Genomic DNA, 16,836 nt, shown 5'->3' with positions numbered 1-16,836 from the left:
AGGACCTGGTGGCCGCATGGAACAGTGCGGCTGCCGGGGCCTTGGACTGGGTTGCGCCTTTGCGGCCTCTCCTGCGGCAGCGTTCCACCCTGGCCCCTTGGTTTACCGAGGAGCTGAGGGTGATGAAGCGTCACAAGAGACGCCTAGAGAGCAGATGGAGATCTTCACGCTCTGAATCTGACCGAACACAGGTAAGAACCTACTTAAGGACATACCTTGTGGCATTAAGAGTGGCCAAGCGTCGATATTGTGCCGCTCTTATTGCATCCGCAGACAACCGCCCTGCCGCCCTGTTTCAGGTGACCCGCTCCCTCCTTTTACAGAGGCCGCGGGAAGCCCCCTTGCAGGGTAGAGCAGAGGAATTTGGGGAATATCTGCAGGACAAAATCGCTCAGATCCGTAGCGAGTGGGTCCCCTGCAGTGGGCTAGGAGGGACGCTAGAGGCGAGTCTTGTGGTACCATCTTGGGAGGAGTTTGACTCTGTTACTGCCGATGATATGGACAGGTTGCGTGGTCGACTGCGAGCCACCCATGTTTACTGGACCCGTGTCCCTCCTGGCTTGTACTGGCATCCTGGGAGGTCACACGAGGCTGGCTCCAGGAGTTAGTCAACGCCTCCTTGAGAGAGGGGTTCTTGCCGGCCGTCTTAAAAGAGGCGGTGGTGAGACCCCTCCTCAAGAAGCCTTCCCTGGACCCAGCTATATTAGATAACTATCGTCCTGTCTCCAACCTTTGCTTTTTGGCAAAGGTTGTAGAGAGTGTGGTGGCACAACAGTTCCCATGCCACTTGGAGGAAATTGATTATCTAGACCCGCGCCAGTCCGGTTTCCGGCCCGGCCACAGCACGGAGACGGCTTTGGTCGCATTGGTGGATGATCTCTGGAGGGCCAGAGATGGGGGTTGCTCCTCCATCTTGGTCCTATTAGACCTCTCGGCTGCTTTTGATACCATCGACCATGGTATCCTATTGCGTCGTCTAGAGGGGTTGGGGGTGAGGGGCACCGTTTTGCGGTGGTTCTCCTCCTACCTCTCTGGCCGAGCGCAATGTGTGCTGACGGGGGCAGAGGTCGACCCTGAGGCCGTTCACTTGTGGGGTGCCGCAGGGGTCGGTCCTCTCGCCTCTCCTGTTCAACACGTATATGAAGCCGCTGGGTGAGATCATTCGTGGTTTTGGGGTCGAGTACCATCTGTACGCTGGCGACACTCAGCTGTACATCTCTACCCCGAACCACCCCAACGAGGCCGTCGAAATGATGTCCCGGTGCCTGGAGGCCGTACGGGTCTGGATGGGCAGTAACAGACTCAAGCTCAACCCCTCCAAGACGGAGTGGCTGTGGTTACCGACGCCCCGGTTCAACCAGTGGGTTCCATCACTGGCCATCGGGGGCGAACAGCTGGCCCCCGTGGAGCGGGCACGCAATTTGGGCGTCCTCCTGGATGCCCGGCTGTCAATGGATGACCATGTGACGGCCGTGGCAAGGGGGGCGTTCCACCAGGTTCGCCTGGTGCGCCAATTGCGCCCCCTATTGGACCGGAGCACCCTGCACACAGTCACCCATGCGCTAGTGACGTCCCGACTGGACTATTGCAATGCCCTCTACATGGGGCTTCCCTTGAGATGCACCCGAAGGCTGCAGTTGGTCCAGAATGTGGCCGCGTGGGCAATTATGGGAGGTACTAGGTACTCTCATGTAACACCTCTCCTGCGCGGTCTGCACTGGCTGCCTGTGGCTTTTCGTGTGCGTTTCAAGGTGTTGACTATCATCTTTAAAGCGCTCCATGGCACAGGACCTAGGTATTTGCGGGATCGCATCCTGCCCCATACATCCCTGCGGCCGATTCGCTCTCACAGGGAGGGACTCCTCCGGGTGCCGTCCACTAGGCAGTGCCAGCTGGTGACGCCCAGGAGTAGGGCCTTCTCTGTGATGGGCCCAACCCTCTGGAATGACCTCCCCCCCGATATTAGAACAACCACCGATCTCCGCTCCTTCCGTAAGAAGCTTAAGACCCACCTGTTCAGCTTAGCTGGCCTGGCCTAACTGTAGTTTTGTGTCCCTCTAGCCTGTATTTTAAATTTTTAGGGGTAGGTTTTTAGGTTGTTTTAATTTTTAATCATACTGTACAGCCTAGTATTTAATTTGATTTTACAGGTATCTAAGAATATTTAATTTTGTATACTGTTTTTATTGTGTGGTCTGTACACCGCCCCGAGTCCCTTCGGGGAGAGGGGGCGGTCTATAAATTTAATAAATATAAATATAAATATATAAGCCACAGGTTCTCCTCACTTTATCAGCTGAACCAGGGGGGAGATTAAGTGTTTTTATTTCTCTCGGATCACCTGGTTTACCCAAATATTGTGTGTGTGTGTGTGTGTGTGTGTGTGTGTGTGTGAGAGAGAGAGAGAGAGAGAGAGAGAGAGAGAAAGAGAGAGAACATGTTTGTGTGTACGTGTGAAGCATATGTTTGTGTACATGCATGTATGGTTATGGGTATACATATATTTTTTCTTTGAGAGAATTTCATCAGAATTTCATTTTTTTTAATGTGTGCCAGTCTCATAGAAAAGAGTGACAAAAGGTTATTAATATGCCCGTATGTGAATATATTATTAATATATAATATAGCACAATATATATTAATGTATATATTCATAAACTTTATTGTCACTTTTTTCTACGAACACATTAAAAAAATGTAATTCTGACACCCACTCTCAAAGAAAAAAGATATGTATATATAAAAATACTTTAAGGGACGCAGTGGCTCAGTGGCTAAGACGCTGAGCTTGTTGATCAGAAAGGTTGGCAGTTCGACAGTTCGAATCCCTAGTACCGCGTAACGGAGTGAGCTCCCGTTCCTTGTGCCAGAGCTTCTGCCAACCTACCCGTTCGAAAGCACGTAAAAAATGCAAGTAGAAAAATAGGAACCACCTTTGGTGGGAAGGTCGCAGCGGCGTTGAGTCCTGCCGGCCACATGACCACAGAGACGTCTTCGGCTTTGAAACGGAGATGAGCAGCTCCCCCTAGAGTCGGGAACGAGTAGCACAGATATGCGAGGGGAAGCTTTACCTGAAAGATACTTGGGAGGAAACCACATCTTTAGTTATAAAATGTGAACCCCCGAAGGAACTTTAAATAAACCTTTCCCTGTTTTATTTTTCCTGCGCAGGGACAAACTCGCCCTGGCCGGCTACCAGTTCTGCATCCTGACCCTGGAGGAGAAAGTCGCTAAGCAGAAGGAGATGCCCGCGGGCACCTTGCCAGGTAGAGGACCAAGAGGGGCTGCCCAGGCCTGTTGGCCCTCAGCCTGACAATCCTGAGAATTTGCTTACCGTAGTCCTTGACTTACGACCAAACGCTTAGCGATCGTTTGAAGTTACGTCTGACCTCACGGACTGCTACTTAGAACCCAGATTCTGACAGTTGCTGCCCCCTTGTGGCCATGTGATGTAACTTCAGGCTCTCAGAACCCGCATTTACGGCTGTTTGTGGTGACGGGAACGCATTTTAGGACGGTTTTGTAAAAAAACAACGGCATTTGCTTCTGATTTTCCTGCCAAACTGCTCCCATAGTGAGCCATGGGTTCACTTAACGACCACGGCATTCACTTTATGACTGTTGCAAAAATGGTTTTAAAATCAGGCTGGGGACCAATGTATTTTACAACTTCTTAGGACTGATGAGCATGCTGGTCGTAAGTCGAGGACTACCTGATACTTGGTTGAGGGAGGAGGAACCTTCTGGGAATTATAGTTCATGCTATTATAGGTAGTCCTCGACTTACAACCACAATGGAGCCCAGAATTTCCGCTTCTGTGCGAGACAGTTCTTAAGTTCCGCCCCATTTTACGACCTTGCCACCGTTGTAAAGTGAATCCCTGCAATCGTTAAATCAGTCACATGGTTGTTAAGTGAATCTGGCTTCCCCTTTTGGTTGTCAGAAGGTTGCAAAAGGGGATCACGTGACACACACACACACACACACACGGAACATAGCAACCATCATAAATACGAGTCAGCTGCCAAGCGTCTGAATTTTGACCGTGGGGATGCCGCAACAGACGTAAATATGAAGCACGGTTCTAAATCACGACAGTCTTCAGTGTGAAAAAACGGTCCAAAGTCCCATTTTTCAGGGCTGTTGTAACTCGTAACGGTCACTAAATGAACGATCGTAAGTCGGGGACTGCCTGTAATGGAGACCAGGGCCGGGCTGGGTTCACGCTCTCTTCCCCTCTTGTTCCAGAGGAAGAGCGGGTCAACACACACCTTCTACTGGCCATGAGTATGGACTCCTACGCCCGCTATCTGCTGGCGCACAACCAGACAGCGCTGGCCCAGACGATGTACGAGCGGGCCCTGAAGATCGCGATGGAGGTCAACGGGGAGAGGCACCCCCAGGTGAGCCCCGTGGGGCTTCCAGGATGAAGGGCAGAAGGGCAGAAACTCATCGGGCTGACAGGGTTTATAGACTTGATGGGGTTTCCTGTTGGAGCAGGAGGCTGGACTAGATGGCCTCCGAGGTCCCTTCCCATTCCGTAATCCTTTTTTCTTTTTTTAGAAGTGTTTCTGAAGGTTTTGTTTTATTATGTCAAATACAAAGAAGAGAAGGAAAAAAATAAGAAATTGAGGGAAGGGAAGGGGAGCGGGGAAAGGTGGGTGTGGGATACAAGGGGAAAGAGAGAAAGAAAGAAAGAAAGAAAGAGAGAGAGAGAGAGAAAGAAAGAAAGAAAAAGAAAGAAAGAAAGAAAGAAGAAAGAAAGAAAGAAAGAAAGAAAGAAATAGAAAGAAGAGGGAGGAAGATGGATAGGTGGAGGAAGGGAGGAGAAAGAAAGAAAGGAAGGAAAGAAGGAAGGAAGGGATAGGTAGAAAGAAAAGGATAGAAAGAAGAAGATGGATAGGTGGGGGAGGGGAGGAAAAAGAGAGACAGAGAGGAAGGAAGGAAGGAAGGAAGGAAGAAAAAAGTAAAGAAAAAAGAAGGATAGAAAAAAGGGAGGAAGATGGATAGATGGGAGGAAGGAGAAAGAAAGAGAGAGGAAGGAAGGAAGAAAGGAAAGAGAAAGGGACAGAAAAGAGGCAGGAAGATGAATAGGTAGTAGGAAGGAAGGAGAAAGAAAAGGAAGAAAGAAAGGATAGAAAAGAGGGAGGAAGATGGATAGGTGGGGAAAAGGAGAAAGGAAGCAAGAAAGAAAAGGAAGAAAGAAAGTATAGAACAAAGAGGAAGATGGATAGGTGGGAGAAAGGAGAAAGAAAGAGAGAGAGGAAGAAAGAAAGAAAGAAAGAAAGAAAGAAAGAAAGAAAGAAAGGATAGAAAAAAGAGGAAGATGGATAGGTGGGAGAAAGGAGAAAAAGAGAGAGAGGAAGGAAGAAAAAAAAAGAAAGAAAGGATAGAAAAAAGGAAGATGGATAGGTGGGAGAAAGGAGAAAGAAAGAAAAGGAAGAAAGAAAGGATGGAAAAACGGAGGAAAATGGATAGGTGGGAGGGAGAAGAAAGAAAGAAAGAAAGAAAGAAAAGGAAGAAAGAAAGGATGGAAAAAAGAGGAAGATGGATAGGTGGGAGGGAGGAGAAAGAAAGAAAAGAAAGAAAGAAAGAGAGAGAAATTGTCTTCTAATTCTTCTTAGCAGAGGAGAAGAGAAACAGCTGCCCTCTTTGCTTGGACAGAGTCAGAGAGAACCAGCCATTCTCACGACATTCAATCTTTCTGATCGGAAAACCCAAGTTTCCTTTCTTTATCTTCTCTTCGACCAGCCCAAACGCCAGAAGCGGCAGATGATCCAAGTCAAACTCCCAGAGCAGGGCAGCCTCGCTGGCTTCGGAGTCCCTCGACTTCATTCTTGTCTCTTCTGATCTGGGGTTTTCCTCCCTCCCTTTTTTTCTTCCTTCCTCCACGGCTCAGACCGTGGTGGTGATGAACGATTTGGCCACGGCGCTGGACGCTCAGGGGCTCTACGACGAAGCCTACGCCCGAGTGAGCAGAGCCGCCGAACTTGCCCAGCAGACCCAACACACGGATACTCACGTTATCCTGAACAACCTGGCCGGCATCCTGATCCATAAAGGTGAGAGGCGGCATCGGGGTGAGAACCAGCGTTGTGGGGCAAGGAGATGGGAAGAGGAGAGGGGGGGGGAAATATCCGGAAGCTTTCAAGAAGAGACTGGACTGCCATCGGTCAGAAATGGCGTGGGGTCTCCTGCTTGGGTGGGGTGGGGGGTTGGACTAGATGACCTACAAGGTCCCTTCCAACTCTCTTATTCTGTTGTTATTCTGTTATTCAGAAGTTGTGGGAGTTTCATCACTGGAAGCTTTGAGAAGAGACTGGACTGTCATCGGTCAGAAATGGCATAGGGGCTCCTGCTTGGGCTGGGGGTAGGACTAGATGACCTCCAAGGTCCCTTCCAACTCTATTCTGAATTAATTAAAATGGTGGGAGCTTCACTGCTGGAAGCTTTCGAGAAGAGACTGGGCTGCCATCGGTCAGAAATGGTTTAGGGGTCTCCTGCTTGGGCCGGGGGGGGGGGGGGTTGGACTGAATCAGGGGTCACCAACCTTTCAGGGACCACTAAATTCATAATTTTAAATCCCGTGGACCACCACTGAATTTTTTTAAAAAAGATAAAGAGTATTTAGTGCAATGTAAAAAAATGCAAATATTTTTTCTGCGGATCACCAACATGTTCTCGCAGAGCCGCAGTGGCCCATGGAGCCCCCGTTGGTGACCGCTGGAGTAGATGACCTCCAAGAGAAATGGCAAACCTTTTAGACACCGAAGAGCCTAAGCTGCGCCTGGGCACATGCCCAAACTGGAAGGGGTGTGAATGCGCGCATGCACGGACATGCACAGACACATGCGTGCCTGCAGACATGCACCCATGCATGGGTGGCCACGTGTGCCTGTGCAGCAGAGACCCAAAGACCGGCTGGCCGGTGTGTGACCTTCTGACAAGCCGAGTCGACGGGGAAGCCGGATTCACTTAACAACGGTGTTGCTAAGTTAACAACGACATGATTCCCTTAACAAGAGTGGCCAGAAAAGTCGTAAAAGGGAAGAAAACTCCCTTGACAAATTTCTCATTTAGCAACAGAAATCTTGGGCCTCGTGGTCGTACGTCGAGGACTGCCTGTGCTGTATGATCGTATTTGTGTTGCATTGCACATTGTTATTGTTATTGTTGTATTGTTCGGTTTTATATTTATTTTCCAACTTTTATAAATTCCGTTGAAATTCTCAATCATCCAGCTGGCTTTCATGCCTAAGGCGGGACTAGAACTCACCGTCTCCCGGTGATTGGCCCAGTATGCCTAAGGCGGGACTAGAACTGTCTCCTGGGGATTGGCGCAGTATGCCTAAGGCGGGACTAGAACTCACCGTCTCCCGGTGATTGGTCCAGTATGCCTAAGGTGGGACTAGAACTCACTGTCTCCTGGGGATTGGCCCAATATGCCTAAAGCGGGACTAGAACTCACTGTCTCCTGGGGATTGGCCCAGTATGCCTAAGGCGGGACTAGAACTCACCGTCTCCTGGAGATTGGCCCAGTATACCTAAGGCGGGGCTAGAACTTACCGTCTCCTGGGGATTGGCCCAGTATGCCTAAGGCGGGACTAGAACTCACCGTCTCCTGGAGATTGGCCCAGTATGCCTAAGGCGGGACTAGAACTCACCGTCTCCTGGAGATTGGCCCAGTATGCCTAAGGCGGGACTAGAACTCACCGTCTCCTGGGGATTGGCCCAGTATGCCTAAGGCGGGGCTAGAACTCACCGTCTCCTGGGGATTGGCCCAGTATGCCTAAGGCGGGACTAGAACTCACCATCTCCTGGGGATTGGCCCAGTATGCCTAAGGCGGGACTAGAACTCACCGTCTCCTGGAGATTGGCCCAGTATGCCTAAGGCAGGACTAGAACTCACCGTCTCCTGGGGATTGGCCCAGTATGCCTAAGGCGGGGCTAGAACTCACCGTCTCCTGGGGATTGGCCCAGTATGCCTAAGGCGGGACTAGAACTCACCATCTCCTGGGGATTGGCCCAGTATGCCTAAGGCGGGACTAGAACTCACTGTCTCCTGGGGATTGGCCCAGTATGCCTAAGGCGGAACTAGAACTCACCGTCTCCTGGGGATTGGCCCAGTATGCCTAAGGCGGGACTAGAACTCACCGTCTCCTGGGGATTGGCCCAGTATGCCTAAGGCGGAACTAGAACTCACCGTCTCCTGGGGATTGGCCCAATATGCCTAAGGCGGGGCTAGAACTCACCGTCTCCTGGGGATTGGCCCAGTATGCCTAAGGCGGGACTAGAACTCACCATCTCCTGGGGATTGGCCCAATATGCCTAAGGCGGGACTAGAACTCACCGTCTCCTGGGGATTGGCCCAGTATGCCTAAGGCGGGACTAGAACTCACCATCTCCTGGGGATTGGCCCAATATGCCTAAGGCGGGACTAGAACTCACCGTCTCCTGGGGATTGGCCCAATATGCCTAAGGCGGGGCTAGAACTCACCGTCTCCTGGGGATTGGCCCAGTATGCCTAAGGCGGGGCTAGAACTCACCGTCTCCTGGGGATTGGCCCAGTATGCCTAAGGCGGGACTAGAACTCACCGTCTCCTGGGGATTGGCCCAATATGCCTAAGGCGGGGCTAGAACTCACCGTCTCCTGGGGATTGGCCCAGTATGCCTAAGGCGGGGCTAGAACTCACCGTCTCCTGGGGATTGGCCCAGTATGCCTAAGGCGGGGCTAGAACTCACCATCTCCTGGGGATTGGCCCAATATGCCTAAGGCGGGGCTAGAACTCACCGTCTCCTGGGGATTGGCCCAGTATGCCTAAGGCGGGGCTAGAACTCACCGTCTCCTGGGGATTGGCCCAGTATGCCTAAGGCGGGACTAGAACTCACCGTCTCCTGGGGATTGGCCCAATATGCCTAAGGCGGGGCTAGAACTCACCATCTCCTGGGGATTGGCCCAATATGCCTAAGGCGGGGCTAGAACTCACCGTCTCCTGGGGATTGGCCCAATATGCCTAAGGCGGGGCTAGAACTCACCGTCTCCTGGGGATTGGCCCAGTATGCCTAAGGCGGGACTAGAACTCACCGTCTCCTGGGGATTGGCCCAATATGCCTAAAGCGGGACTAGAACTCACCGTCTCCTGGGGATTGGCCCAATATGCCTAAGGCGGAACTAGAACTCACCGTCTCCTGGGGATTGGCCCAATATGCCTAAGGCGGGGCTAGAACTCACCGTCTCCTGGGGATTGGCCCAGTATGCCTAAGGCGGAACTAGAACTCACCGTCTCCTGGGGATTGGCCCAATATGCCTAAGGCGGGGCTAGAACTCACCATCTCCTGGGGATTGGCCCAGTATGCCTAAGGCGGGGCTAGAACTCACCGTCTCCTGGGGATTGGCCCAGTATGCCTAAGGCGGAACTAGAACTCACCGTCTCCTGGGGATTGGCCCAATATGCCTAAGGCGGGGCTAGAACTCACCGTCTCCTGGGGATTGGCCCAAAGTGAATCTGGCTTTCCCATTGACTTGGCTTGTCAGGTGGTCGCAAAAGGGGATCACATGACCCCGGGACATGGCAACCTTCATAAATTCGAGTCGGTTGCCAATTTTGATCACATGGCCATGGAGATGTTGCAACGGTCGTAAATGTGAAAAAGAGCCCTAAGTCACATTTTTCAGTGCCGTTGTAGCTTCGGTCACTAAACGAGCGGTTGTGAAGTCGAGGACTTACCTGTATTTTCTGTATCAACCCTTTTTTCAGGAGATTATTCCCAGGCCAGGCAGGTCTACAAAACCGCCCTGGAAGTGGCCGAGAAATCGGGTGATGGCGTCGCTGTGCGATACATCAGAAAGGAACTGGCTCAGCTGGCCAAGAGAAAGCGGATGCGATCCAGAGGAAAAGCCGGCCTGCAGGAGACGGACGCGGGCAAGGATGGGGCAGAGGGGCAGAAGGAGTGACTGGTCCCCCAGCTTCCCGCCGTTGGCTTTCAAGAGAGTCCGACCTGCAGGAGGCTTTCCTTTCCGCTCGCAAGGGCAACACGGCGTTTGGCAACCCTTGATCTGCGCCCTGCCCACAAGGACGGAGCCTAGGGGATGCCGGCTGGAGGACAAAAAGCGAGGACCCCTGAGGAGAGCCCCAGTTTGGAGCCCTGGGCTGTATAAAGCGGAGAGACCTGCAGCTTAAGCAATAAAATTATTATTTTTAATTCCCCAGTCATCCCACTAGGCCTCATGGAGGTTGGCCCCTGTTTTGACCGAGGCTTCCCGAGAGCCTGAAGCAAACTCCTGGTCCCAACAAAAACCCTTTTATGAATTGAGTGTGAATTCTGCTCCTTCACCTCCAGCAGTGTCTTTCAAGGGAGGATTTACAGTCACAGACCTCATCTGTCGTGGAGAGCTGCCAGGCCGATCTCTGCAGAACTTAGCAAGGAATCTCGGAGAGTCACAAACCAATTAAGCGAACTAATGGTCTCCTGCAAGCTCCACTCCCCTTTCGCTCCCCTTTTATTCCCTCTGGGAGGAGCCATTCATTGTCCACCTGTGGCCTTACTCCCAGGTTGACCCCTGTTCCTCAGCTGTTCCCTTCCTCTGGCAGCTCTGCGCATGGGCACACTGGGAACAGGCTCCATCTGTTGTGCCTCACTGATGTCTGACTCCGAAGGCAGCTAATAACTGTCAGACGGTCCTGGGCCCCTCTCTGCCTCCTACACAGAGCCCTCATCCAAGCCTTCCCCAGACTCCAGGACTGGCCCATCTTCCTCCCCAACCCTCCTCACTGTCCAATTCTGCTGCCAACTCTGCTGGGGGGTCACAACAGTCCCTTACTAGTTGGCATTAACTACAGATAAGATTAGATTAACAAGAGTTGGAAAGGTCCAACCCCCCCTGCACAAGCAGAAGGAACTCCCTTACACCCATGATGGAACCTCTGTGGGCACACTAGCCGCCAACCCACCCCATTTTGGGCCTGGAAGGCCTGCACCAACTTGGAAGCCAAAATGGGGCACGGGGGGGGGGGGGCTTAGTGTGCCCCCACGCCCCATTTTGGCTTCCAGGTTGGTGCAGGCGGCTTGGAAAGCCAAAAATGGGTGAGGGGAAGCGGGGTGCATGCGCAGGAGATGCTCGCACATGAGTGTGTGTGGGGGGAAGGGTGCATGCAAGGGGGGCGCTCACTCTGCATTTTGGGGTTGGGCCGGGACATCCACCCGCTTTAGGCACTCGGCACCAAAAAGTTTTAAGCCATCCCTGCCCTACCCCATTGCCAGTTTTTCCTTGATATCCAAGAGTTTGTTTAGTGACCGTTGGATCTCTGGGCCGAATGAAGAGTTTGGCCAGTCGTATTTTTTGAGTCCTGTCAAAACAGGATCCTCTCCCCATCCCACCCCCTTTTTTTTAAAAGAAAAAGAGGTCATACTAAGTTAAGGCGGTAGATTAGGGGACCGTTTCTGGCAACTTTAAGATGGCTGCATTTCAACTCCCAGAATCCCCCAGCCGGCCTGTTTATTAGAGGATTCTGGGAGTTGAAGTCCACCCCCTTCAAGCTGCCAAAACTTGAAAAATGCTGCTTTTGGGTGTAATTCTCACAACTTCCTTTGCACCCTTCCAAGAACAGATTTAAGATTTACTCAAGGAGCCAACAGACGGTGGCAGCCGCCCACCGGCTCCCTTGGGAGAGAAGCAACTGAGAGCTGAGGAGAAATTTCCTGACAGGAGAATTAATAGGTGGAACAGCGAAGGAAGGAAGGGCAATGGATGGAAACTAATGAAGGAGAGAAGAAACCTGGAACTAAGGAGAAACTGCCTGACAGTAAGAACAATTAATCAATGGAACAGGGAAGGAAGGAAGGAATGGATGGAAACTAATCAAGGAGAGAAGCAACTTAGAGCTGAGAAGAAATTTCCTGACAGGAGAATTAACCAGTGGAACAGAAATTGCCTCCAGAAGTTGTGATTGCTCCAACACTGGAAGGTTTTAAGAAGATGTTGGATAGCCATTTGTCTGAAACGGTATAGGGTTTCCTGCCTAGGCAGGGGTTTGGACTAGAAGACCTCCAAGGTCCCTTCCAACTCTTATTCTGTTAAGGCTAAAACATATGAAGAACGGTTGCAGGAACTGGGTAGGTCTAGCTTAAGAGAAAGAAGGACCAGGGGAGACAGGATAGCAGTCTTCCAGTATCTCAGGGGTTGCCCCAAAGAAGAGGGAGTCAAGCTATTCTCCAAAGCACCTGAGGGTATAGGACAAGAAGCAATGGGTGGAAACTAATCAAGGAGAGAAGCAACTTAGAACTGAGGAGAAACTTCCTGACAGTTAGAACAATTAATCGGTGGAACAGAAGTTGCCTCCAGAAGTTGTGAATGCCCCAACACTGGGAGTCTTTAAGAAGACGCTGGATAGCCATTTGTCTGAAACGGTATAGGGTTTCCTGCCTAGGCAGGGGGTTGGACTAGAAGACCTCCAAGGTCCCTTCCAACTCTCTTATTCTGTTGTTATTCTGTTATTCAGAAGTTGTGGGAGTTTCATCACTGGAAGCTTTGAGAAGAGACTGGACTGTCATCGGTCAGAAATGGCATAGGGGCTCCTGCTTGGGCTGGGGGTAGGACTAGATGACCTCCAAGGTCCCTTCCAACTCTATTCTGAATTAATTAAAATGGTGGGAGCTTCACTGCTGGAAGCTTTCGAGAAGAGACTGGGCTGCCATCGGTCAGAAATGGTTTAGGGGTCTCCTGCTTGGGCCGGGGGGGGGGGGGTTGGACTGAATCAGGGGTCACCAACCTTTCAGGGACCACTAAATTCATAATTTTAAATCCCGTGGACGACCACTGAATTTTTTAAAAAAAGATAAAGAGTATTTAGTGCAATGTAAAAAAATGCAAATATTTTTTCTGCGGATCACCAACATGTTCTCGCAGAGCCGCAGTGGCCCATGGAGCCCCCGTTGGTGACCGCTGGAGTAGATGACCTCCAAGAGAAATGGCAAACCTTTTAGACACCGAAGAGCCTAAGCTGCGCCTGGGCACATGCCCAAACTGGAAGGGGTGTGAATGCGCGCATGCACGGACATGCACAGACACATGCGTGCCTGCAGACATGCACCCATGCATGGGTGGCCACGTGTGCCTGTGCAGCAGAGACCCAAAGACCGGCTGGCCGGTGGGAGGCGGGGCATCCCCTCTTGTGACCTTCTGACAAGCCGAGTCGACGGGGAAGCCGGATTCACTTAACAACGGTGTTGCTAAGTTAACAACGACATGATTCCCTTAACAAGAGTGGCCAGAAAAGTCGTAAAAGGGAAGAAAACTCCCTTGACAAATTTCTCATTTAGCAACAGAAATCTTGGGCCTCGTGGTCGTACGTCGAGGACTGCCTGTGCTGTATGATCGTATTTGTGTTGCATTGCACATTGTTATTGTTATTGTTGTATTGTTCTGTTTTATATTTATTTTCCAACTTTTATAAATTCCGTTGAAATTCTCAATCATCCAGCTGGCTTTCATGCCTAAGGCGGGACTAGAACTCACCGTCTCCCGGTGATTGGCCCAGTATGCCTAAGGCGGGACTAGAACTGTCTCCTGGGGATTGGCGCAGTATGCCTAAGGCGGGACTAGAACTCACCGTCTCCCGGTGATTGGGCCAGTATGCCTAAGGCGGGACTAGAACTCACTGTCTCCTGGGGATTGGCCCAATATGCCTAAAGCGGGACTAGAACTCACCGTCTCCTGGGGATTGGCCCAGTATGCCTAAGGCGGGACTAGAACTCAGCGTCTCCTGGAGATTGGCCCAGTATGCCTAAGGCGGGACTAGAACTCACCGTCTCCTGGGGATTGGCCCAGTATGCCTAAGGCGGGGCTAGAACTCAGCGTCTCCTGGAGATTGGCCCAGTATGCCTAAGGCGGGACTAGAACTCACCGTCTCCCGGTGATTGGCCCAGTATGCCTAAGGCGGGACTAGAACTGTCTCCTGGGGATTGGCGCAGTATGCCTAAGGCGGGACTAGAACTCACCGTCTCCCGGTGATTGGGCCAGTATACCTAAGGCGGGGCTAGAACTCACCGTCTCCTGGGGATTGGCCCAATATGCCTAAAGCGGGACTAGAACTCACCGTCTCCTGGGGATTGGCCCAGTATGCCTAAGGCGGGACTAGAACTCAGCGTCTCCTGGGGATTGGCCCAGTATGCCTAAGGCGGGGCTAGAACTCACCGTCTCCCGGTGATTGGCCCAGTATGCCTAAGGCGGGACTAGAACTGTCTCCTGGGGATTGGCGCAGTATGCCTAAGGCGGGACTAGAACTCACCGTCTCCCGGTGATTGGGCCAGTATGCCTAAGGCGGGACTAGAACTCACTGTCTCCTGGGGATTGGCCCAATATGCCTAAAGCGGGACTAGAACTCACCGTCTCCTGGAGATTGGCCCAGTATACCTAAGGCGGGGCTAGAACTCACCGTCTCCTGGGGATTGGCCCAATATGCCTAAAGCGGGACTAGAACTCACCGTCTCCTGGGGATTGGCCCAGTATGCCTAAGGCGGGACTAGAACTCACCGTCTCCTGGAGATTGGCCCAGTATGCCTAAGGCGGGGCTAGAACTCACCGTCTCCTGGGGATTGGCCCAGTATGCCTAAGGCGGGACTAGAACTCACCATCTCCTGGGGATTGGCCCAGTATGCCTAAGGCGGGACTAGAACTCACCGTCTCCTGGAGATTGGCCCAGTATACCTAAGGCGGGACTAGAACTCACCGTCTCCTGGAGATTGGCCCAGTATGCCTAAGGCGGGACTAGAACTCACCGTCTCCTGGGGATTGGCCCAGTATGCCTAAGGCGGGGCTAGAACTCACCGTCTCCTGGGGATTGGCCCAGTATGCCTAAGGCGGGACTAGAACTCACCGTCTCCTGGAGATTGGCCCAGTATGCCTAAGGCGGGACTAGAACTCACCGTCTCCTGGAGATTGGCCCAGTATGCCTAAGGCGGGACTAGAACTCACCGTCTCCTGGGGATTGGCCCAGTATGCCTAAGGCGGGGCTAGAACTCACCGTCTCCTGGGGATTGGCCCAGTATGCCTAAGGCGGGACTAGAACTCACCGTCTCCTGGGGATTGGCCCAGTATGCCTAAGGCGGGACTAGAACTCACCGTCTCCTGGGGATTGGCCCAGTATGCCTAAGGCGGAACTAGAACTCACCGTCTCCTGGGGATTGGCCCAGTATGCCTAAGGCGGGACTAGAACTCACCGTCTCCTGGGGATTGGCCCAGTATGCCTAAGGCGGGACTAGAACTCACCGTCTCCTGGGGATTGGCCCAATATGCCTAAAGAGGGACTAGAACTCACCGTCTCCTGGGGATTGGCCCAGTATGCCTAAGGCGGAACTAGAACTCACCGTCTCCTGGGGATTGGCCCAATATGCCTAAGGCGGGGCTAGAACTCACCATCTCCTGGGGATTGGCCCAGTATGCCTAAGGCGGGGCTAGAACTCACCGTCTCCTGGGGATTGGCCCAATATGCCTAAAGCGGGACTAGAACTCACCGTCTCCTGGGGATTGGCCCAGTATGCCTAAGGCGGAACTAGAACTCACCGTCTCCTGGGGATTGGCCCAGTATGCCTAAGGCGGGGCTAGAACTCACCGTCTCCTGGGGATTGGCCCAGTATGCCTAAGGCGGGACTAGAACTCACCATCTCCTGGGGATTGGCCCAATATGCCTAAGGCGGAACTAGAACTCACCGTCTCCTGGGGATTGGCCCAGTATGCCTAAGGCGGGACTAGAACTCACCGTCTCCTGGGGATTGGCCCAGTATGCCTAAGGCGGGACTAGAACTCACCGTCTCCTGGGGATTGGCCCAATATGCCTAAGGCGGAACTAGAACTCACCGTCTCCTGGGGATTGGCCCAATATGCCTAAGGCGGAACTAGAACTCACCGTCTCCTGGGGATTGGCCCAATATGCCTAAGGCGGGGCTAGAACTCACCGTCTCCTGGGGATTGGCCCAATATGCCTAAGGCGGGGCTAGAACTCACCGTCTCCTGGGGATTGGCCCAGTATGCCTAAGGCGGGGCTAGAACTCACCGTCTCCTGGGGATTGGCCCAGTATGCCTAAGGCGGGACTAGAACTCACCGTCTCCTGGGGATTGGCCCAATATGCCTAAGGCGGGGCTAGAACTCACCGTCTCCTGGGGATTGGCCCAGTATGCCTAAGGCGGGGCTAGAACTCACCGTCTCCTGGGGATTGGCCCAGTATGCCTAAGGCGGGGCTAGAACTCACCATCTCCTGGGGATTGGCCCAATATGCCTAAGGCGGGGCTAGAACTCACCGTCTCCTGGGGATTGGCCCAATATGCCTAAGGCGGGGCTAGAACTCACCGTCTCCTGGGGATTGGCCCAGTATGCCTAAGGCGGGACTAGAACTCACCGTCTCCTGGGGATTGGCCCAATATGCCTAAAGCGGGACTAGAACTCACCGTCTCCTGGGGATTGGCCCAGTATGCCTAAGGCGGAACTAGAACTCACCGTCTCCTGGGGATTGGCCCAATATGCCTAAGGCGGGGCTAGAACTCACCATCTCCTGGGGATTGGCCCAGTATGCCTAAGGCGGGGCTAGAACTCACCGTCTCCTGGGGATTGGCCCAGTATGCCTAAGGCGGAACTAGAACTCACCGTCTCCTGGGGATTGGCCCAATATGCCTAAGGCGGGGCTAGAACTCACCGTCTCCTGGGGATTGGCCCAAAGTGAATCTGGCTTTCCCATTGACTTGGCTTGTCAGGTGGTCGCAAAAGGGGATCACATGACCCCGGGACATGGCAACCTTCATAAATTCGAGTCGGTTGCCAATTTTGATCACATGGCCATGG

At 52.5% G+C, this 16,836-nt stretch overlaps 1 protein-coding gene across 1 annotated transcript in view; it reads left to right on the top strand.

The window, feature by feature from the left end:
* Positions 1 to 10,207, top strand: part of LOC309387470 (tetratricopeptide repeat protein 19, mitochondrial-like) — a gene marked incomplete at its 5' end in the record, with an annotated part of 12,561 nt that extends 2,354 nt beyond the window's left edge. The window contains 4 exons of the mRNA XM_081943951.1: positions 3,129 to 3,266; positions 4,250 to 4,404; positions 5,901 to 6,063; positions 9,760 to 10,207. Coding sequence (XP_081800077.1) covers positions 3,129 to 3,266; positions 4,250 to 4,404; positions 5,901 to 6,063; positions 9,760 to 9,956 — 653 coding nt within the window. The 3' untranslated portion in view covers positions 9,957 to 10,207. The remainder of the gene's footprint in view (positions 1 to 3,128; positions 3,267 to 4,249; positions 4,405 to 5,900; positions 6,064 to 9,759) is intronic.
* Between the last annotated feature and the right edge of the window lie 6,629 nt (positions 10,208 to 16,836).

The sequence above is a fragment of the Natrix helvetica genome (assembly GCF_964273705.1).
Source record: "Natrix helvetica genome assembly, chromosome: 2".
NCBI lineage: Eukaryota > Metazoa > Chordata > Lepidosauria > Squamata > Natricidae > Natrix > Natrix helvetica.
Note: the sequence above shows the minus strand (reverse complement) of the source record. Positions and strands in the feature narration are given on the sequence as shown.